Source organism: Puntigrus tetrazona, chromosome 24 (genome assembly GCF_018831695.1).
Source record: "Puntigrus tetrazona isolate hp1 chromosome 24, ASM1883169v1, whole genome shotgun sequence".
NCBI classification, from domain to species: Eukaryota; Metazoa; Chordata; class Actinopteri; order Cypriniformes; family Cyprinidae; genus Puntigrus; species Puntigrus tetrazona.
This window is the reverse complement of record NC_056722.1, coordinates 1,892,478-1,916,684: the sequence shown is the minus strand read 5'-3', so window position 1 is coordinate 1,916,684 and position 24,207 is coordinate 1,892,478. Positions and strand designations below refer to the sequence as shown.

At 34.9% G+C, this 24,207-nt stretch overlaps 1 protein-coding gene across 3 annotated transcripts in view; it reads left to right on the top strand.

Moving 5' to 3' along the window:
• Positions 1–370: 370 nt before the first annotated feature.
• Positions 371–24,207, top strand: part of slc4a2b (solute carrier family 4 member 2b) — a 41,172-nt gene continuing 17,335 nt past the window's right edge. For 2 of the 3 annotated variants that reach the window (XM_043226759.1, XM_043226761.1), the window contains exons 1-6: positions 371–472; positions 9,820–9,878; positions 15,051–15,219; positions 22,000–22,162; positions 22,468–22,712; positions 22,875–23,002. In XM_043226759.1, coding sequence (XP_043082694.1) covers positions 15,160–15,219; positions 22,000–22,162; positions 22,468–22,712; positions 22,875–23,002 — 596 coding nt within the window. In that variant the 5' untranslated portion in view covers positions 371–472; positions 9,820–9,878; positions 15,051–15,159. Of the gene's footprint in view, positions 473–9,819; positions 9,879–15,050; positions 15,220–16,784; positions 16,923–21,999; positions 22,163–22,467; positions 22,713–22,874; positions 23,003–24,207 lie in introns of those variants that run through there. The other variant, XM_043226760.1, reaches the window with a different exon arrangement.

Genomic DNA, 24,207 nt, shown 5'->3' with positions numbered 1-24,207 from the left:
TATTTTCTATTAATTTCCCATGAGCCCATTTTACTACAATCTGAGAGAAAAATAGAGTTCTTATGAATTAACGTTAGTTGTTCACAGTTAACAGACGATTGTATGCATCAGTAATGTGCTATTTAACGTGTGGGTTAAAACAAAAGAGTTGTAAAATTATGTCCTGTTAGTTTGTTCACCCGACAATGCATTATTTCAAATGCAGTCGTCTTAAGCAACGTGCTCCTTCCAGTAATATACCAGATATAAGGCCGCAGAAGCGAAATAAAAGTTCAGCTTTAGGAAATCGTTCGTAATTGGCTTAGATCCGTGCGTTCGACGAGGTGCATCCGTGCATCCAGCGTACATAAAAGACCGTTGAGACTTTTTTTTTCCTGAAAAGGGAAGGAGTTTCCCACTCGAAATATGTATGACACGCACGCGCGCGCGTCAGATGTGGCTCATCATCAGTGAGGAGGGGAGAGCGGCTGAGGTAAGACACGTTTCAGACAAGTTTAGCGCTTTAAACGCTCAGATGCGAGCAGACCGCGAGCGGCACCGGAGATTCCGCTCATATCGGTCGCGTATAAAGTGTCCCGGTGCCTGGAAAAAAGTGGGTTTCCGACCGGATCGCGGGCACGCGAGCGCGTCGGCGTGGGTGATCGGTTAGCTCGCGCTAGCTCTCACGTGAAATAACTTTAAACGGGGAAATGTTAAATGAACATGGGCCGAGAAAACGGCGTTCTGTGGCGACGAAGACGTCTGCTCGCGTCTCCTGTGCTCGTTTGTGTGAGTCGTGGTCTCTGGACTGCTGTCAGACGCTAGTGCACATAATCATAAAACCCACTGCCACGTGACATTCATGGGGAAAATACTCAGCGCTGAGTAACCGTGGAAAAAAGGAACTAAAGCAGCAAATCTTCCGGTGATATAGTTTATATATAGTACTTCAATACAGTCATCGTGTGTGTGTGTGTGTGTGTGTGTGTGTGTGTGTGTGTGTGTGTGTATACACACACACACAATGTATGTATGTGTGTTGGAAATGTTACCTCTCGCTGTAAGACACAAGTCTATCTATTCATCTATCTGACTGTCTGTCTTTAACTTTTGTAATTTTATTCTATGTGTATACCTTTTTTCCATTTTATTTTTTTACTATATCAACACACACATGTATAATATATAATTCAATAGTTATAAATATTGTATGTGTGTATGAGTGTGCGTGTGTATGTATGTGTGTGTGTATATACATACATACATACATACACACTGTGTGTGGAATTATTATTTGTAGAATTTAGTAGGATATTATTAGAAATGTAGTGTGTGTATTTTATATATATAATATATGTATATATATATATATATATATATATATATATATATATATATATATATATATAAACACACAAATATAAATAAATGTAATCAATATTGTTTAATAAAGCAAATCATGAATCTCATGTTTGTGTTTTTACAAAATGATATCTCTAGGCAGTAATAACTTAAACTGTACTATTTTTGTGAACTTAAGATATTTTTTTAATAAAAGTTAACTTTTTAACAGCTTTCAGGTGATCAGTCATCAAAGCTCTGTAAATATCAATCACAGACTAGATTTATTTTTAATTCACCGATCTGATTACTCAATAAAACCATTTAAATCAATTACGTTATAAAGGGGTCATATCTAAATGTACATAATTTTATTTATTTATTTATTTTAGTTAGTCTTCCAATTAACGGCATCGCATTGTTTATTCAGACTGATTCTGGATGAAAACAAATGATAAAAATGACATAATTAATAATAAACTTGTTCAACGAGTTCAATTATCACAAAAATCACTAGGAAAATCCATATCAGTGTAGAAGTATTGGCAATTGTGTGGTGTTTTTTTTTTTTTTTTGGTCAATTTGTTGTCAGACGAATGGCACAATCATTTGTTTATAAACCTGAAATCTTTAAGCTGCTGTGGTTGGTGTGCGCTTGTTTCCAGAGGTCAGCTGGATTAAGGTCAGATCAGTGTTGTAAAGCCATCAAGGAGTCAGATTTCTTAGAAGAACAAAGCACTGACTTGGTGAAACCAGTACTTGTGAGCTATAAATCGCCAACTTCGCCTTTTGTTTTCGTAGTGCGATTAAGGCATGATGCCAGAGGCCAGAAAATCGGTGCAGATTACAGCGAAGCAACACTTTCTCGTACCATAGCGTGGCTTATGTCTCAATATCCTTAAGTAACGTGGCGAAGACAGAATGCCATTTGCAAATTTTGAGCTGCTTATGCAATGAATTTCTCCCTATAAACAAGTCGACGCCATTAGCGAAGCGTGCAATTATTAAGTCTGATTTTTCTTTACATGAGTTTTCATCTGATTTGGGAAGCTTTACGTACCCTAGACGACTGTAGATATACTAAAATAAGCTTTATTCCCGCTTGCATTCCAATGCAGATCAACTGTAAGCTAGTTTCTTTTGCCCTTCCGGAGGAAAAAAAAAAAAAAAAAAAAAAAGTCGCAGGCTATTTTCCTACGGGGGTTAAGGTTATTTTCAAAAGTCCTGCATTGCTATTTCGTAATTGTCTGCCCAGCTGGTGACGCTAATCAGCTGAAAAATATTTTTAAGGCCGCTGTTCTCACGTAGACCGTGATATTATAAATCTGACACTGCTATTTTGCGAATCGGTCGGCGTTGGGTAGCGTGACCCAACACCTGATCGGGGGCTCCTGTGTGGTTTATACAGTACTGTATTTCCCAGGATATGCGTTACTGTATTCACGTTGTCGTGAGCCGGTTCGGTATTTCATTGCGATTTGTTTGTTTTGGTGTGACTCGAGGTATGAATGACAGTGTTCCTCTGGTCAGGGCTCGCTTTGTTGGGTTTGTTCGCTGCTGTCATGTTACAAAGACGTGATTGTCCGCTCCAAGTTAAACAGAAAGAGTGTGAGAACTCAGACGGAGCTTTTGTGCGTCCGTAACCCGAGTCTGAGGAACCCCCGCTGACCGGTGCGCGGAGAAAAACACCTTTTGAACAGCTGTCCCAGGGCTGTTTAGTCTCGAAGCGATAATTAAATAAGCTTTAGTTTGAGTTTCACCTGTCGGTCCTCTCTTGCGCAACGCCAGGATCCTTCGTAAACATGTTTTAATTGCAACACGAAGCTGAAATCACGTAGAATCGAAAAATGAATGCGAATCGGTTAAACTGCAGCGCGTTAGAGCAGTGGTTCCCAACCGGTGTGCCGCGGCACTAAGGGGTGCCGTGAGATCTTTTGAGGGTGCCGCCAAAATTTCAACAAAATTTTTTTATTAAGGCAGAATCCGTGAAAACAGGATTCTCATATCATCTAGGACTAGGTATAAGGTGTTGTTGCATGCAAACTCTCGAAATGAAACAAATAAATAAATAATAATAAAAAAGCTATGGAGATTTTAAATATCTAATTCCTTATAAGGGTGCCGGGAACTTTTGAAAGGCTTTCCAAGGGTGCCTCAAACAAGAAAAGGTTGGGAAACACTGGCGTTAGAGGAATAGTTTGACTAAAATGTAAAATCAGTCTTTTACTCACCCTCATGTTGTTTTTTTTCACTTCCGTGGAACACGAGAGAACACGTCATGTCTGATTTCTATTTTCGATAAAATGACAAAGAACCTGATTGAAGTATTCATAAATGACGTGAAAGTATCATTAAAATAGTTCAGTTATTTTTTTTTTTATTGCAACAAATGCTCTGTCCATTGACCAAGTCACCACAATTATTAGCTTTAGAATCCCTGATACAAGGTGTATATTATTTTTAAGTATCCTGGGAATTATTTGAGTGTATCGGGTGTCTTTTAAACTTATGATAAGGCTAATTTTGAGGCATTACACCGGTACTTTGTATAACATGGATCTCATGTTCCACTCAATTGGAAGCTAAACCCTCTGGAAACAGCTTGGGAAGCGTAACTACTTACAGAAGTTGGTAACTCATAAGTTCACCCAGATGCTGTTCGCAACGCTTGCGAAGACGTTGTTTTGATTACAGCTGGGTCACGCTTCACCACGCTGTAAAGTCTGTTGGTAGCTCGCAAAGTGTTTTTCGCCAAAACACTTGCGTCGAGCCGTTGTTTGTTGTTACTACATTGAGCGTGGATCCGTTTATAGGCGTTCTCAAGTAGCGAAACCCAAATGAATTCATGCGTTTTCCATAATCTCTTTGTTTCTGGAAGCAGCAAAGCGCACTTCTCAATTCAGGCCGTTTTTAAGCCGTGTTTCCAGCTTTATCAGTTTGTGGCGATTGGAGATGTTTCTTAAACATTCTCATAGCAGAACTTTACACTGTCGTGCCAAAGGCAAGCCTAGCCAAGTGCCGGGCTGCTGTGAAATCTGGTTACGGAGAACTGCTAACCATGACTGTGGCATTGGACAGTCAACTGTGAGAGTAGATTCACTGGATTTGTTTGCAGTTTAGCCATTGAGAGATACAGTAATATTCTTCCACTATCTGCGGATCTGGCTGTTATTGCTGCTGTCCGCGCGTTTGGAAAGCATCTGCGTTTCGACGCTATCGCGCCTTGCCCCTGCTATCTTGCCGAATGCACGTTTATGCAATAGCCCTTCTTTGTTTCCCAATGTTTTGACACTCTCCTGCCTTCGCTTAAACTGACTTCCCTGTTTATCACGACCAGAGCAGTTTGCTGACGATGAGAAGTTAATGTGACAGGAAAACCGTGAAGGATGTGCTGTTTTCAGCAGGTTTTTTACTTGCTTTGTTGCTGAGTTGTGGGTTTGTTTTTTTTACTACCAGAACGTTAAATTTGTCAAATCGTTTTTTTTGTCAAATCGTTTTTTTTTGGTCAGGAAGTTGCGTAACCTGTGCGACGCACGCGTGCAAGTCAAGACAAAACTGAAAAGCTTAAGAAATCTTCTATGACTGGTTAGCATCTCATTGAAGCTAGGGTTGCAGGTTGGCAAAATTATATTGTTTTCTTCATCTCGAGCATCTGATGCATGTGATTTTTAAACTCCCCGCATTTGTCATCGTAATATATGCTTTCTTTTTATGTTGTCCAATTCATCCGTATCTTTCAAATATTCGGTACCACAAGCTTTGGTACAAGCAGTCATTGGAGTTGCTATTTGTAGTGGCCTGGGAATTTGTAAACAAGACTCCCTGTGGCCTGATGAAATCCTGTGCACCCTGAGTTTTGGAAAGTATGTCGCAGCCAGCCAATCAGATTGTGACTACCGTTTTTTTCAGTAATTTTTGTATGTAATGTCCGTCAGGTGGTGCCTCTGAGATTAGGCTTCCCCTGCCATTTGCACATGTGCAATTAAGCTTTACTCCGTTTAATCTATTTTAACTATTCCTTCTTTCTTATGATATATTAACATATATGTTGGCTATATGTTTAGATATGAGTATATATGTATCTGCGTCACTATAAATGTATAGACTGATATTTATTATTGAATGCTTTATATTTTTTAAATGTATTAAGATTTTGTAAATTATTTTTTACAAACACTAGAAATTAAATACTGTTATTTTATATATGTATATATATATTATATATAATATAATATAATTTATATATATATATATATATATATAGTTTGTTTGAAACAATAAGATTTTTATTTTTTTTTTTTTTTTAAAAGATGTTTCTTATGTTCATCAGCGCTGAATTTATTTGATCAAAACACAGGACAAAAGGTAATATTGTGAAATATTTTTTCATTTAAAATAAAGGGTTTATATTTTAATATACTTTTAAAATATTATTTATTTCCGTGATGCAAAGCTGAAAGTGGCTAAAGTGCCACATGGTCCTTCAGAAATCATTGTAATATGCTGATTTATTATTAGAAGTAACAGTGTTGGCAAAGTTGTGATGGCAAATATATATTTTTTTGAAAACTGCAATACTCAACCCCAAACTTCTGAATGGTAGTGTATATTGTTAGGAAGGATTTTATATTAAAACAAAAATTTTAATATATATATATATATATCTCAGGGGTATAATGATTCGCATATTGTGTAATGTACAATTCATGGCCATTTTCCAAATCATAGTGATTGAGTGAGCAGAACGTGTGTGTGTGTGTGTGTCATTTAGTTGTTTGGAATGCACTTGTCAAAGGGAGCGATGTCATTTCCTCATTGTCTGCAGCTGAACACAGCATGATGTGCGTCAGTAGATTAGATTAGATACAAAATACTGCAGAATTCTGATATTGGCCAATGTTTGGTTAATGGCCATAACATGAACATGATTATTAGCTAATCATTATTGGCCAGAATTGCACATTTTTACAGCCTGAAGGACCAGTAGAGGGTATTCTAGTAGAAATGAGTCCGATTGTTTCAGCACTCGCTCACCCAGCTGTGAACTGATAGTTGAGATTCCTCGATATCTGACCTCACCCTTTGCTGTGGGAGTTACAGCACTCCTGTTGTGAATGGAGACCGTTCTGTTTGTCATGCTAATGTTATTGCAAACTTGAATTAACGACGTTAACTAACAATTAACAATGACACAGTCTTGACACTTTAGGAGTGGCATCCACCAGAGTCATTGAGGAATACTTGTATAGTCTGGTTTTGTGCGGTCTTGTGCATAAAATCCTGTGGTAGCGCTTATAACATTGCTCTGTCAGGCATTGACATTTTTTGGCCTTGAACCATACACTCAAAGAGGTCACTGACCAGTCCAAGTTCCTCTGTTCCTGAGGCTTTTTTGGGATTGAGGAAAACCCCAAGCTTTGAAGCAGACTAAAGTTTAATTCTCTGCGGCTGGTCCTTTGGGCTGATCCAAGATCATGTGACTCTGTCACACACACACACATGTACACAGATTTTACACACACTTGGCTGTTGCTTCAAACAAACTTAAAAAAGGTTTTAGATGTTTTGTTCACATGTACCAACTGATATTAAACCCTAAAGTTACTTAATTTCTTATATAGACCTAATCTTTTTTTGGGGGAGTGTTTTTAGGTGTATTATTTAAAATTAAAAAGCAAGTTTACAAAAAATAAATAATAAAAAATGTAAAAATTTTATTATTATTATTACATTATTGCTATTTCTAAATATAAGTAATAATGTGAAAATTCTAATGATTTAGTTATTGTGTTGGATCTGCTTTTATTGATTTAGTTATTAATAGGCGGGCATAAAACAATAAATAAAAATCTGATTTCTAACACTCTATGAAGCCTGTATTTATAATACATTAAAAGTGTATTATTAAGGCATTATAATGTATATACAATGCATTAACCTTATAATGTTGTTTCATCATATTTTTAAGAACTGCTTTAATGCGTTAACATTTTAAATAATAATATTTACAGATTTTCTGATTATAACTTTTAAAAGTGTGTAACAAGATTCATCCACTTAAGTTACAACGGATTATATTTCTGTAAAGTGCAACCTCTTGCGAACAATGTTTGTTTTATGTAGAGCTCAAACTCCCATGACACATTTCAAACGTAAAGTATTTCAAGCAAATAAATACACAATATAATTATTTAATAGTATTGACTTGGTATCTCAAAATGATGTACCATTAATCACCTGTAAGCTGTTGTGTGACTGTTAGATGGCTTATACAGGTCTATATAATCATGACTGTGTATACTAGGGATGCATCGATACCATTTTTTTTTTTTTTTTTTTCAGAACCGATCCGATACTGAAAATTTTTAGGTATCTGCTGATACCTATCCAATCCGATACATTTTTTTTTTGTCAATGCAGAATTGTTTTACTTGTCTGTGTTGTCCTGACCATCACCCTTTTACGTGTTAAACACAATCTACTACATACAAATGAATCTGAATAAGAAATATAAAAAAATATGAAAAAAATATAATGTAATAAATATTGCGTATTTAATTAGTGGCTAATTCAGCAGCAAAAGATACTCTAGAAACATCACGGGTGCACAATCATTTTATAAAATCTAGTGTAACATTTTTATTTACAAAAGAAAGCGAATAAGTGAATGCATTTGTTTGTTTTTCCCCCGAAGTGTTCATCTATAGTGACTATTTTTGCATTAATATTACAGTCAAATCTTGACCCTGAAAAAGGACGGTAAAAAAGCTTTTATTTGTAAAACAGCATTTATTATGGTCAGATACAGTACATTATGTGCTGGGGGAAATATTAGCTAATCGAAGCAAATATGATCTAATTGAAAACTGTAACTGTATGCAGATAACCAGGTCCTGAAATGACTGTTAAATCAAGACGCCTTACCGCAAGTATCCTGATTACAACGATGATTGATGATGATGATGATGGTGAAGTCACTGGCTGTGCTATTTCTAAGAAATTTTCTCAATGTAGCGTAGCAGCTGATAAATACTGATAAAGTAATAAAAAAAGGACAAGAAACTTTCAATTCAGAAACTCAGTAGCCAATGAGAACACACCGCTACTAGCCCCGCCCCCACACGAGAGTTGGCCAAGAATCAAGTAAATGTCAAAGCATGAACAAAAACCTTAGAAACATAAATACAAACTCTGAAAGTGTGTCTGTAAGTACAGATCAGCGAATGAAAAATGACAAAACGTTTGCAAAACAAGCATTATATTGAAAACAAAGTGAGATATTAATTTTTTTTGTTTCAAAGATGTTTATTCATTTCTAAAAAAAATTGCATTTATTTTAATTGGCACAAATTAATCGATATACTAAGTACGGGATACTGAACATTTTACCTACCCTAAGTCTACTAATATAGATTTCTATAATAAACATGCCATTTTTTTCAGGTACTTTACAGACCTTAAATAATATCAAGATATGATATAGTCCACTATGATAGATATAAATATGGTGTTTATTGTGTGCTTATAAATAATCACATTCTTATGTGATTTATAAGTTCTAATCACAAATCTGCAAATATTTTAATTGTTTTTGATTACTCATGAAATGATAAAACATTCTGATAACTCTGATAATGTATTATAAATATGGGCGTCATAGAATTGTTTTATATAATAATGATAATTGCAATAATAGTGACTTATTTTATTATTAATAATTTAAATCATATTAGAAACAGTAATAATTATTATACTACTGTAATAATTAGATTATTATGTATATTAAAGTCAAAATTGATAAATATCATGTAATCCTTTGTAATAATTAGTGATTAGTGTCAATAAGTAGAACCAAAAAAATAGTTCTACATACTGTATTATGTATTAGATAATCCTCACTCCGTTTTAAAGTAGTAAGCAAACACCTTTAACGGTCTTTTTTTGTTGATATTTTTGTTTAATATCTGCTAAAGCCTGTTAAGCCATCTGTAAATAAATGAAGCTCCTGTAATGGTTTTTGAACAATCTATTTTTTGTTGTTATGCTGTCAGTGCTGCTTACTTCATCCATCATGTGACCCAAAGACAGAATGATGTCTTACAAGTGTCCTTGTCACGGTTTCCGTTTCTTTACATAATAATGTTTTTTGTTAGTTAATGTCTTTTAGTCATTTAAAATAAAGGTGGGTAAGAGGTGCGTGTGTGTCTGTGTGTGTCTGTGTGTGTACTGTATATGTTGTGTGTGTCACAGCTGACTCACTGTTGAGCGGCGGTCACATGGCCGGCTATCAGAGGTCTAGGGGAGGAAACTTAATCCGACGGAGGAAGCGATTCAACCATCAGTGCTGGTGTTTGAGTGTGTGAGGGGAAACAATGCAGATATACAGTGCTTTATAAGCTCTGACTGTGTGTGTCTCTCTCTCTCTCTCTCTCTCTCTCTCTCTCTCTCTCTCTCTCTCTCTCTCTCTCTCGCTCTCTCTCGCTGGCGTTCTGTACACAGTGGCTGTTGTCTTTACACTAAGATGTCAGCGGCAGCTTCTCTGCAGTAAGCACATTGAGGTAAGTTGGTATGTTTTATTGGATTTTGCATCATGTGTAAGTTTTTTGAAGCATGCATTTTAACACGCAAATCAGATGCTTATGTACTGTTTTCACATGGTTTATTCTAGTTGCTATTTTAATAATTGGCTGCTCTTCAATCACCATTTCAGTTGATCCAACAGAACTTTGTTTGGGATAAATTTAGTTTTGTCTTCGCATATCGTTTTGTGTCTATCTAAAAAAAAAATAGAAGGATGTGATTTAGTTATTACTTCATTAAATGTTTGGGGTTTTGTATGCGATTTTTATACAATCTTTGCATACTTGTGCATAATTTTTAATGTATGCATGCTTTTTTTTTTTGATGAAAATTGCTTTTCAAAATTTTGCATTTAGATGCAATTTTATCATTTTCCATTTTAATCGACTTAACATTTGTAACAGTTTTAACAATTGATGGACTTTTCAATTTTCAGCTCAACCGATCCAATAGAATTTAGTTTTAAAGTAAAAAATCTTTGCGCAATGTTTTCTAAGAGTGTCTAAAAAATGAAAAAATCGTGTAGTTTGGGTTGTATGAAATTTGCTGTACAATACATAATATAATATTCAGTGTGTTTTTATTTTGTCAGTCTATTTCTGTTCATATCAACATAACAGAATGTACTATTAATTTATAACTTGGCATCTAGACGTGAAATTCAAATAGTCAGCATATCATGAAATTCAAATAGTCAGCATATCACTAGACATTGCAAAGTCAACAGTGAAAAGTCCACTGGTTTGCTGATATCGCCCAGTCATCATTTAGTGTGTGCTTTTATCGTCCCCTTAAGTAACTCTTGAATTTAATGCGCGTTAATGATCTAATTAATCTAATGATCACCGGACATGGTCTGTGCGTTTATTTGTATGTAGCGCTCAGAAAGCAGTGTGGCATGTCTTGTGCGTTTGATAATCTCACAGTAAAAAGCATCTTATGTAAACGATAAGTTCAGATGAAAAATGCATAATAGCTAGGTCCTAACTCGGGGGTCACCTAATTAATCCTGGAGGCATGGTGTCCTGCAGAGTTTAGATCCAACTTGCCTCAACTCACCTGCCTGGAAGTTCCAAATATACCTAGTAAAACCTTGATTAGCTGGTTCAGGTGTGTTTGAACAGTGTTGGAGCTAAACTCCTCCAGCGTCTAGACCGATGTTCGGTACAGTCACACTATTTGTATTAAGTTACTTCTGTAGAAGCTTTTGCTAAGTAAGTAATAGGGATGGTTGCCTCTAGTCTACCCGGATACACTCAGATGAACATCTTTGGCCAAAAAAAAAAAAATCAAGCATCATTCAACAATCTGCTGCATCAAGGTAAAAATGTTGTTCAGCTTTTCCAAGCACGTCTAAAAAAAAAAAAAAATAAATAAATATATATATATATATATATATATATATATAATATTATTTAATATTATTATTCTTTTTGCAACAAAGCATCTTCAAGAAATGCTTAATTAAAGAAATGTTTTTTTAACATTCCTTGTAAATTAATAAATGACAAATTAAGTTGGCGCACAATTAGAAATTTGATACGAACTTGTGACCGTTTGAGTTAATAATTTACACTTTGCAAAAACAACACAAAAAAAGCATTTAACAGTCCCATAGACTGCTATTTACTTATATTTGTTAATATTATTTTTACTTGAGAGTTGCAGACTGCCACCATTTCCCCCCCTCATGTAATTACAGTTATTTCTTTGCAATAACCTGAGATTATAGCTGAAGTTTATAGCTCACGTGTCAGTGCTTTGAACCTGCAACCTTTAGGTCTCCAGCCCAGATCTTTAACCATATGACGCTCGATCCAAACCCATTCTTTTGACGTTTTCTGTACGAGGTTTAAATACGACTCCCAAACATGTCTTTTATGTGGACGAGCCGTCGGTCACTACTAAACTAGGAGTTCTATATTTGCCGTGCTACTCAGTCATTGAGCGTTTTATATTTTTACAGTGAGGTTTCCGCATTGTGATTGAACGTCTATTTGCAGAATGGCATCTTTATTGGCTGCCTTTGCTTTGTCTGAAATTATATTTTATAGGCATACTTGAATATAATCCAGTAAGCCTGTTTGCCTTTCACAAATGCAAAAGGATTTTCCCAGCTGAGAATGCTTGATCCTGAGCTCTCTGTTAAAGACGAGGGATTCCAGTTGGATAATTTTAACTTGGATTACAAAATAAATTACAAGCTAAATGTACAATAGGTTGAATTGCATACACGTCGGAGGATAAAATTAGTTGGTATTTGATCCCACTTTCTTGTTCTTGGCAAATTGGACCATGTCCACCAAGTGTTAATGCTTTTTTTATGCACAAAACCAAAAGTGATTTGGCAAGTGCCTGGTTAAATGTAGACAAAACCAGTTCGTAGAAGTGGTTACCAAGTTGACCAAGAGGGAAATTGTAGCAACAAACAATAGGATTCATTTATTAATGTACAAGAAAATATGCAGCTATGTTCTCAGTAAAAACTTTATTTTTTTTTAATGCAAAGGTGAAGTTTGCACACTATAAATGGAGGTTTATATTGTGCAGATGCACACTTTGTTAAACCAGCTGTTTGATCAACATCACAGCAGCAAGCAGAAGTTCATAGAACGGACCGTCTTATCTTTCATTGTGCATTCGTAGATGCTTCCTGTTTTAATAGCACTTCCGTTTTAAACAAAGAAACTTAAGTTTAATTTTCCCAATACTTTAAATACTTTAAGGAAACCCGTTTGAAAACAGTCTTTTTTTTGTTGAGCTGCACTAGGTGCGATGCCTAAATTGTGTAAAAAGTGTCATTCCCCTTTTCTAGTTTTTTGAGTGAACCAATGTTTTCTGTCAAATAGCGAAATATCTCAAAGTGTCATAAATTCGAAAAATGCGTGACTATTTGTGACCTGTGCTGGCAAAATGATTCACAATGCGCAAATTTATTCATCTTCACATTGTCCATTAAAATATCTTCAAAATGATATACGAATTGTTGGAAACGGACAAAAAATGACTGCCCTGCTGCTTTGAAGGCAATGGAGACAGAAGATGGAGTTAAAAATCCAAAGCAAAATCACCATGCAACTTTGCGTATATTATATTTAATAAGCAAATAATATTGTATAATAATCACAATGTAGCTATTTTTCATGTTATTAAAAATAAGAACTAATATGCAAATATACAGTAGTTTAGGCAAGAGCAGCGAGTGATTCTGTATTTTCTTTTAATGTATGATTAACACTGCCATAAATCTATATTAAGAACTACTGTAACGCATGGATCATATATGTTACTCATCAGATTTCCCGTAACCGTTAACTAAACGTTCATTCAAGACACAAAAGATCAAGACCGTATGAATACATCAATACATTTCGCAATAATGTACTTTTATATGGAAGGTTTCATATTTCACTGATTTGGACTATATGGAGTATTTGTCATAGAAAAATCGATATGACTTAACAAATCTGGAATGCTGCACTTTGAAACAATATACCTATGTTTAATTACTGTTCGGAGCATTGGGAGCGCTAGAAGAGGGCTTAATGAATCCATTTTTGCAACAATCTCAAATGCAACCCAATTTTTTAATTTTTTTTTTTTTTGCATGAAGCTCAAAATTAGCAAGCGCGCAATCCGACTTGCCAGCACGGGTCACATTTAGTGCGCAAACCCCCAGTTTGTATCGCAAATTTTGATTGTGCCTCTCACAGAACTATTTATCGCGTGGTTGATGAACTGAACAGTTAAAGTTAACCGTACAGAGGAGCAGCCCATATCTAAAATTAGCATCTAAAAAAAGACATTGCAACGTTACAATGTAGTACACTCTATATTTAGAAAACTCTTAAAGATAGTGCAAACACGTTTCTTAGAACTGGATGAAATAATGCAATTTTTATTATTATTATTTTTTTATTAAATAAGGTGATGCCGCCCGAGTTGAGTAACTGGGCAGGCCCCACAAATGAACACACATGTGACTCTTGTCATATAAGAGTCGACTGCGTTAACTTTAGCATACGATCTCCCTGTAGGTCATGCTCCTCTTTAGGTAAGGTCAAGTTATTTCAAGATTACTTTTTACTCATTTGGATTACTTTCTCATTCCAAAATCTTTCGATCATAATGCTCATTCGCCATTATATCCAGCATACTATTGATTTTATGTTACAGACAAATGGCATTTTGATTGGAATCGGTGTTCAGTCTCTTAAAAACACGTGGGACGATGTTCATGTTAAGAACTTTTACACGTTTAAAAGTCTTTAACGTTCAGCGTCATGTTAGGATGTTTCTCTCCAACAGGAACTGGATCAGGATAACTAAAGGGTAAACGGCTCCATATATCGAGTTGCCGCAAAGCCTCCCGATGCGAGAGAGCTTAGATCCACAATTGTTAGATGAATCAACAAAAGAAAGACTCGAAAAAGGAGTGTTGACGTCCTTGAATGTTCTAGTTTGAGGTCAAACCTCAACAAGCAAACAATTGTGTTTTTGCATCAAACCAAAGGTTACTTCCACAATGTACTAGTTATTAGCAGGTAATAAGGATGCTTTTCAATTTAAAAATTGCATACTTGGATATTAAAGGTAGTGTATTTTTTGGTTCAAAATAAGTAAATGCGTTAAACTGCTAGAAGTACATTTTTACAGCATTTATTAATATTATTAATACATTAATATTGTACATTAGTTATTAGTGTACACTAACTAATGATTACATTTTAAAACAATACATTTGATTAGAATGTTAAAATAGTGACACTTCAAGTAACGTTTCATATGTTGTCTTGAATTTAACGTGAAGTGGTACTTATTTAGTCATTGTGATCTCTGTATGCGAAGTTGAAAGATAGGCTCAACTATTTTTATCTACTGTTACATCACATCCAATATTTTATGGTTATTTTCTGGCTTGAGTCTCTTATCTGTGTGTCTTTACAGTAGCAACTTTTTTTATCGGGTTGTTATCAGTCCTACGAGTTGGAAAGATACAAAGGGGGCCGTTACGTTGAAGTTTAAGTCCATTAACGCCATAAATGAAGCCGCACATTGTTTAATCGCACTGCAAACCTTTTTTGAATGGTATGATATAAAGTTTGTAATTGGCAGCGAACCAATCATTTAACGTTTCCAACTGTTTGCAGGTTATGCTGCCTATAAACTCTTGCTTGAGCCTCAGCGAGAAAGAGAAAGGCTAAAGCCTGCGCAGATCCGATTGTTGTTGAGCGTCTCCGCGGTGTCCCGACGTCAACCATGAGCGACCCCGTGACTTCAGATGAACTCACCAATGCTGTGGCTTCAGTCGTTCACAGCGTAAGTCTGCTGCTTTATTGATCCGAAGAGTTGCGCAAATGTTCAGAGCTGCGTAGCACGAACTGTGGGCTTTTATTTGTTTTGCATTTGCTGACAAAAAATTCAAAGGAATTAATGCAGCGTGTATAGTGCAATGTGTAAATGATTCACGTTAACGTATTGAGTGATTCCTGTGGGATTTACACGAAATGACTTGAAAAGATCTTTTTAAATATCAAATGTTGGCTAATATTGCTAATTATCATATATATATATGTATGTATATGTAACTTTAAAACGGTAAGTTAATTTATTTGCTAGTTCACTAAAATTGGAAATTGTTAATTATATTGGTGATTTTAGGACTGCATGAAGAGCTAATACTTTATAAGCGGATGCCAAAAATTACTGGGTGTTTTATTGGTATTCAATAATATTACCACAGTTCCAATGACCTGAAAACCTTGGTTAAAGCATAGTACTCTTATTGTATGTAAGTCACGTGTGCTCTGTGAAATAATTTTTCCTTGTTTTCCATCAGTAATGGCCTCATTCATTACATTTGTCCTCGCCTTTTACATGTAGAAGATCTTTCATGTGTTTTATGCTTCGAAAGGACACGGCGTTTAAGATCCAGGCAGACTTCCCAAACAAACCTCTGCGTTGTAATTATCCGTGCGGTCTTTAATGGTCCGGTATCACTGACAGATACTATAAAACTCACTCGGGCAGTTCGGGGGGAAACTCAAAGACCTTCTCAACCGCAAAATTGCCGCTTCTTTTTTTTTTCTCCTGCAGCTGTTTGCAGTGATATGCGGCAACTTTCTGTGACTTGAATTGCATCCTCTCCAAACCCACGCTCCGCTGAGTCAGCATTCCCAGGGCTTTTTGCCTTTTTAAAAAGCCAGCTCTCTTCTGACACAAATGTAGTCTCTTCAGTCGAGTTCTCCTTCGCTATTTTGGGCCTGCAGTTCGAATAATTACCAAATGCGTCTTTGATTCCTTGCATAACCATTTTTATTGACAAATAATAGATTATCTGTATTCGGTAACACTTTAGAATAGTTGACTATTAACTGCGACTTTTCCCTAAATATATTCTTACATTGTTGCTTATTAATAGTTGGTAGTAGTTGCTACATTTAGGTATTGGGTAGAATGAGGTCATGTAGAATAAGTAATATGCGTTTAATTAGCACTAATAAATGGCTAATATTCTAGGAATATGCATGCTGTTGGTGTAACCGTAAAATAAAGTTGCAAACAAACCATTTTTGAAACTAAAGGGAAGTCTAGAAATCTGAAGGCAGCATCAGACTATGTAGACTACACTGTAGTTCATGGCCTAATGGGTATGGATTGCTCATTGCTAGTTAGTATAATTCAGAGCTTAACCGATTAAGTGACATTGGCTGGCCTCTTAATGGCAGGCAACTGTTGATCCATAGGTTAATGATCAACCACGACTGCTGGTTTAGGGTGTGTGGATGTGGGCTGTGTTTGGGGGAAGACTAGACAGTCAGCGATTGGAGTTCGAACGAGGCCTGGCGTGGTAAAATTGGGCCATTCCATATCCTCTTCCTGCTGCGGTCATGTGACGACCGACTACGGAGGAGCGTACGGGTTGTGTTTGCACATCTTTTAGAGCTTCTTGGAAATCTTGATTCTTTTTTTCCCTGTTTAGACGTGATAGATGACCAATGGACTTCCTGTACAAGTTAAATGTGAGTCATTTATGCTCTCTAGGTGTAAATTAGCTGTAGTATTAAATCTGTTACCTTGACCATTTCTTATGGTTCACAATGGGGTGTGTTGCTTTGTAGGCTCTGGCGCTCTGATGTCAGCCATTGTTGATTCATTTTCGCGATATTTCGCGATTAGATGTTATAAATCAATGCTTGGCAAACAGTTGAAAGAGGGTTCATTTTGGAGGGCTGAAGACTGGTGGATCTTGCCTCATCGGTCTGAGTAAATATTGAAAAGGGGTGTTTCTGCAGGTTATCTGGCTGTAAATGTGATTTAATATCATGCCAGGGTAATATTACTCTTTAGTTTATGCTGTACTGTATTGCATTTTTTTTGTTACAAGTCTGTGTCACGACTGTTTAAATTATAAAGAACATATCTGAAGTATTTGTAACACATTTTGGTAACACTTTATTTTACGACACCCATTAGTTGCTTATTAGCATGCATATTACTAGAATATTAGCCATATATTAGTGCTAATTAAGCACGTTAATGCATTTTATTCTGCATGACCTTATTCTATATTCATAATCCCACCCAATACCAAATCTACTTTATTAACTATGAATAAGTAGCAAATTATGACTTTTCCATCAATAAATTCTTAGTTAATAGTTAACAAGTGTTACCAAAATTTTAATTTTAGATGATTGTTTTATAGTTTTTTTGTAATTGTTGTTTTTATATTATTTAATATTTCATATATATATATATCTATATATATATATATATAATTATGACACATATGAAAATATATATATATATTTTCATATGTGTGTGTATATGTATATATATATATATATATATATATATATATATATATATATATATATATATATATATATATATATATATATATATATATATATATATATATACACACACACATATGAAAATATATATATATATATTTTTCATATGTGTGTGTTATATATATATATATATATATATATATATATATATATATATATATATATATATATATATATATATACACACACACACACACATATGAAAATATATATATATATTTTCATATGTGTGTGTGTATATATATATATATATATATATATATATATATATATATATATATATATACACACACACATATGAAAATATATATATATGTATGTATATATAATACACTTTATTATTATTATTATTTATTATTATTGTTGTTTGTTATTATAAATATTTATATTGTTTGTTTATTTTTATTGCTGCATTGTAATTCTTATTGTGATTTTATTTATATATATTCTTTAAGCATGTGGGTCTTCATAATAAGTTTATACTCTTTACATTATCAGACAAGATTTGCATGAGCTCTGTAAGGCTCTGTCTACCCTCAGCTCTCCATAACACTTCCTCGTGTTGAACGCGTCTCTTGCTGAGTCAGTGGGATTTCAGACACCTCACAGATCTGTGCGGCTAATCGCCCGCTGGCCGTACGCTCACACCAAGAGACTTTGCTTTGGCCAGTGGCTCCTCATGTGAACTGACACTAATGCCGCTAGGGAGCTGCTGATATAAGCCACTGCTTGTCCTCAAAGAGTTTGGCTGCTCTGGAGTGGTCTTATGGGACGTCTAATGGTTTATTTTGGGTTCAGTTTGCTGTCTTGTTGGCCTGAGCATCGTGGATATTTGATGTGCGTCTTATATGTGCGTCTATTAGCAGGCGAAGAGCCAAACCCCGATGTGATTTCATTGTAGACAAAAGTATTTCATGTTGGGTTGATACTGACCACAAGTCTTTTGTGGAAAACTTTGATTTGTTACTTTTTGGTAACAAGATTGTGTAGATGACAGGAGTATTGGCACAATTACTTGACTTTCTCTCTTCGTAAGTGTTACTTTAGTATCATTGAAATACTAGTATTGTGGGGTGGTATTTTCAGATAGATATTAGCTATTCAATTTAATATTTTAGTTTTATTTTTTTAATGTTTTTTAATTTATTGTATTATTTTATTTAACATTTTATTTTTATTTATTTTTTTCTAATTTTTAGTTTTATTTAATGTATAATTTTATTGTATTGAATTTTTTTCCATTTGTATTGTATTTTTTTATTATTATTTATTAAATAGATTTTTATTATTATCATTTTATTTTGCAATGTTTTTTTATGGTTTCAGTTGTAGTTAACTATAGTGACCCTGCTTCATAAGTTGAGCCAAAGACTATTTATGGGACTTTCAGGCTTTAATCTTTGTCCTGTGATGTTTCGAAGCGCAAATCGCCTTTGTGCATTTGGGAAAAAGTCGCTCTAACCATTTTAAAACCAAATTTAACTGGTTTTTCTCAGAATCCTTGGTTGAGACCGGTCAGTCTGTTGTTACCACATGCCAATAAAAAGGCGCCCACGTAAAGTCTCAGAACAAATTAAAGCAGATTTGAAGTCTCAGCGGTGCAAGGTAACGTAACTTGATGAATGTTTTCAGGAGAGTGTCAATATTTGCCTGTGGGAAATGTTGAAGTGTGACCGAGGAGATTAGAGTAGATTGTTCTGAACAATCGAAACCACGACTTTGACTTAACAGCCCTCCGATGGCGGCAGGAATACAATCGGTTTGCTTTCACTTTGTTGTTCTTGAGGACATACAGGAGGAACGGCGCTCTCGTGAGTTCTTCTGCACAGCTTTGTGAGCACTAAAGGTTTGTCAGCAGCTCTAGCATCGTCTAAGCAAGCATGGTAAGGTTTTATTTTAGACCTTAATTAGCATGAGCTGACTCTTGACCTATCTAAGGTGGACAAAAGTATCAGTAATTTGGGTAACAAAAATTCTGAGTCCTTGCTGTTATCCAGTACCATAGAAACTCCAGTCGTCAGCCATTTATCAGATTAGGGCTACTCTATTAATTAAAATTAAAGAAAACTGAAATTGCAATATATCTTTGTGTGATTATGGGCTTATGAGAGATTATCCAAAAATAAATGTTCTGTAATTAATTGCTCAACCTCATGTCATTCCAAACCTATAAGACCTTTGTCCGTCTTATATACATAACATGAATAACAATATTTTTGATTGAAATCAGAGAGCTTTCTTTTTTTTCTGCGATGTTTAATGGCGGCAGAGACTGACTGGAAGAGGAGAAAATGTTAAATATCATTATTTTTATTTTATTTATTTTTTGCGCACAAGTAGTAGGACCACTGATGTCATATGGACTATTTTAGTGCTGTCTTTACTGCCTTTCTGGGTCCTAAACGTGGTGGTTACATTGCTGTCTGTGGAGTGTCAGAAAACTCTTAGATTTCATTCATTCATGAACAAAGATGAATGAAGTTCTTACAGGTTTGGAACGACATGTGAATAATTAACAACATTAATGTTTTTTTTTAAATGACAATGTTTTGAGTGAACTTAATTTGCACTTGTTTTCCTGTACTTGTAATGAGAAATGGGTACACACAAAATATTGGCTCCCTGTGGTTTTACTGACAAAATTAGTTTGATGGTTTAACATTTAAAAATGCAGAAGTAATGTAATTTTACTTTCATAAATACTTTATTTTTATTTAATAAAATATTGTTGTTTCTTATTGTCTTTTAGTAATTTCTAGATTATTTAAATGCTTATTTTTATTTATTTATTTTTTAATTTTTAAATATACTTTTGCAGACCTGATGTTGTGAGATTTTTCTGTGATTATGAAAAAAAATTATGAAGTTTCTCAAGGTGACTTAATTGATATATTTGGAATAAATTCTACAACAATTTGGGGTCACCTGCAATTTGTTGCACAGATAATAAAAATTAATGTGAGTTTGTTTTATTGCTTCATATTCTTGGGAAAAGAAAACAATGACTTCATATGTGTCAGCGTCTTAGCAGTTAAAAATCTAGCCTCTTGCTAAACACACCGAGTCATGAGCTTAATTAAATGCTTAATTAACTTTTAGATATGCCTGCTGATTTTAAGCTGCATGACAAATATCAATTTAATTTCAATGTAACACACTGTATCAGTTCTTCAGTAATTTGTCTTTACTCACTAAAGCATGTCACACCAAAAAAAACGACTATGGCGCTTAATATGCACCATGTATGCACTATACGAATGCATTATCTGGCTCTACTGAATGGCAGAAATGTTGCTTGTGTAATGTAGCATGTGAGGTGATTGAGATCTTCTGTGAAAGACTAGCAAGAACAGGTTTAGATGAAGGAATTAAAATGAAAAAAGGTTAGCTGTGTCTGATAGTTTGAGTTTTGTATTTTGAGTTTTTGTATTTACTTATGGGAAACCGATTTTGTGAATTAGCAAAAAAAAAAGAACGAAATACGGTGAATATTTTATTCTGGTTTGTTTGTTTGTGCTTTGATGGAGCAAATTAAAGCGCTCCGTTGAGGTGTAGCTAATGAGATTGTTTTTGACTTGAGGTTATTTGCTCGTATCGTTGCAATAAGCGCAGCAATGACCTGTAAAGCCTCCGGTGTTTGCATTTGTTTGACCGTCGTATCATGATTTCCATTTCATTTAGAAAGAGATTACTGCACAAGCCATGTCGGGAACATTGGGAGCTCCGACAGGGATCGTTAAAATGTCTCGTTTGGAAGGCTGCGCCCTCCGAAAGTCGCAATTGTCGGCCGCGTGCGTCATCGAGGATGTCTCATTTCAGAAAAAGTAGCCATTATGAAATGGACTGGTATTGTTTATAAAATGTAAATTATTGTAATTTCTTTCTTATTTTGGGATGTAGTCGTTGCTAATCAGAAATGAGACTGCTTCAGGGATGCTTGCGGCCGACGAATGCGACCTTTCAAGGGTGCAGCTTTCAGAACGAGACACGGCAGGTGTGGTGTTCTGGGACTGAAACCAATGCTTTTGACTCCCTCTAGTGATCGTTTTAAGGACTCTGTTAGCACCAGATAGATTTGGCACTTCATAATAGTAGGCGATGCATACGTTCAGTGACAGCAATTGACATTTTATTTAATTTATTAATTTATTTTGTTATGTAATTTTTTCTTTTATTTCATTCATTTCTTTTTTGGGATCTTTGGGTTTGGTTGTCTGAATCTTGTGTGTTCTCCCTCCAGCCCGAGTCATCTTCTACACTTGTTCGAGGGCCACAGAGGGAGGAAGAGGAGGAAGGTGACCTGAATAAAGCGTTAGGTGTTCAGCGCTTCCAGCAGATCCTGAGCCCCACTCCCAGAGTTCCCAGCGAGCAGCACCGCACCTACAATGAGGAAGATTTTGAATGTGAGCTTGCAATTATTTTTTTCAGATTTTTCTATTGTACTTTTTTTTTTTTTTTTTAACATTTTATGAAAATGTTGATATGCACACACACATATGTGTATGTATGTGTGTATATATGTATATGTATATATGTGTGTCTTGCATTTAAATTTTAGATAGTTTTAATAATCTAGTATTAATGTCTATTTTTATATATATATATATATATATATATATATATATATGCATGCATACACACACACACACACACACGTATTTGTATCTATACATGTATGTATATATGTCTTGTCTGTAATCTTCACCAGATCATCGTCACTCATCCCATCACATCCACCACCCTCTGTCCAAACTCCCGGGGGACGGAAGGAGGAAGAAGAGCGGGAGGAAGAGGAGACGGAGCAGCAGTAAAGACCACAGAGTCTGTTCCAGCCCCAGCGGTGCTTTGGCCATCGAGGAGGGTGAAGATGAGGAGGAGGAGGAAGATGAAGAAGCTACAGAGAGCCAGAGCGCCACCCCGGCGCCCACAGCAGAGAGAAAAGACGGTGTTCAGGTGATCTCATTTACGTCCAAAGTTCAACATTTAATTCCATATTTTGTTTGACCTAAAACCTCGAAATAAATGCCCTTTTGAATAGTTCTGAGTGCTTGTTCACTGGTACTAAATTGCTACACATGATAGATTTTTCATTACGTTATTTTCTCTCTCTTCCAGTTCTTCGTGTCAGATGACGAACCTCACGTATCCACACCTGAGACCTCAGAACCTCTTCCTGCGCGAGAGATCCTGATCGTCCCGTCGTCTGCGCTGTGTTCAGAGCCTCAGGACAGCACGGCCACTGAGTGAGTCCATCTGCTTTAGCTTTTGCGTATCCAAAAATGTCCTTATGGATTGTGTCTTCGTAGAATTACTTGGAGGCAAAGATTTAATGAAGCAAGCGCTGCACTCCATTCACTTCCTCACAGTTCACATTAAATATAGCTGTTGATACTGTAATAAGAGTCATAAGTAACTCATAAGACAAATATTAATGGAAATCTCATGTCAACATTTTCATTATGTCTGAGTTTAGTATATGATAAATATTCATAGTAAATGATAGATAAACATGGTAATGCTTTATCATTTCTCACTATTAACTAGCCACTTATAGCATGCTGTTATTAACATATTGGTTACTTTATAATACTATATTTACTTTATAATATTATACTTAATACTTATAAAGCGTATATTCGGCATGACCGTATTCTACATCCCTAATCCTACTTAATAAAATGTAAATTGAATTTAATAAAATTATTTAATAAAAATTTAATTTAATAAATTCTAGGGATGATATCCGAATCAACCGATATGGCTATATTTCTACATAATGCTCTTATATGCTAAATTTTTTTTTTTGTTTGTTTGTTTGTTTTTGATAAAGAACAGCAAATACCTAGTTTTAAATTATTATAATATTAATTTAAAATCCTGTTAAAATGTAAAGAATTTTAATTTAGTTTTAAATGTAGTAGTATAACTAAACATTTAAGTGCTAAAAGTGTGTGTATGCATTACATATACACACACACACACACATATAGATATTTGCAAAAATCCAATATTGTGCATCCTCAACAACCTTAACTATTAATAAGCAGCAAATTAGGAATTTAATAAATCTCACTAAAGCTGCTGAAACAGCTTTGCACCGAAGTGTGTGTATGTGTGTAATTTTTAATTTTAATATATATTTTTTTCGATTTATTTTAAGATTTTCACCTCAAAAATGATTCTAATATTAAAGTCATGAAATTTCTCAGCTCTAAAATAATTAATTGGCTCCTTAAGCATGCAATATATGTAAAATGGTTTATATACATAGTGTGCAACGTTTAATTTATACAGTGAAAATTAATATGATTTATATAGAGAGAATATGACTGTAACCTGTCATAAAAAATACATAATGCTGCAATAAACAATAGCAGTGGCCGTTAAACAGGCCTCATTTTCTTCATCCAGGTTTTGCTTCATTAATTTTGTTGTGAAATGTGACCTG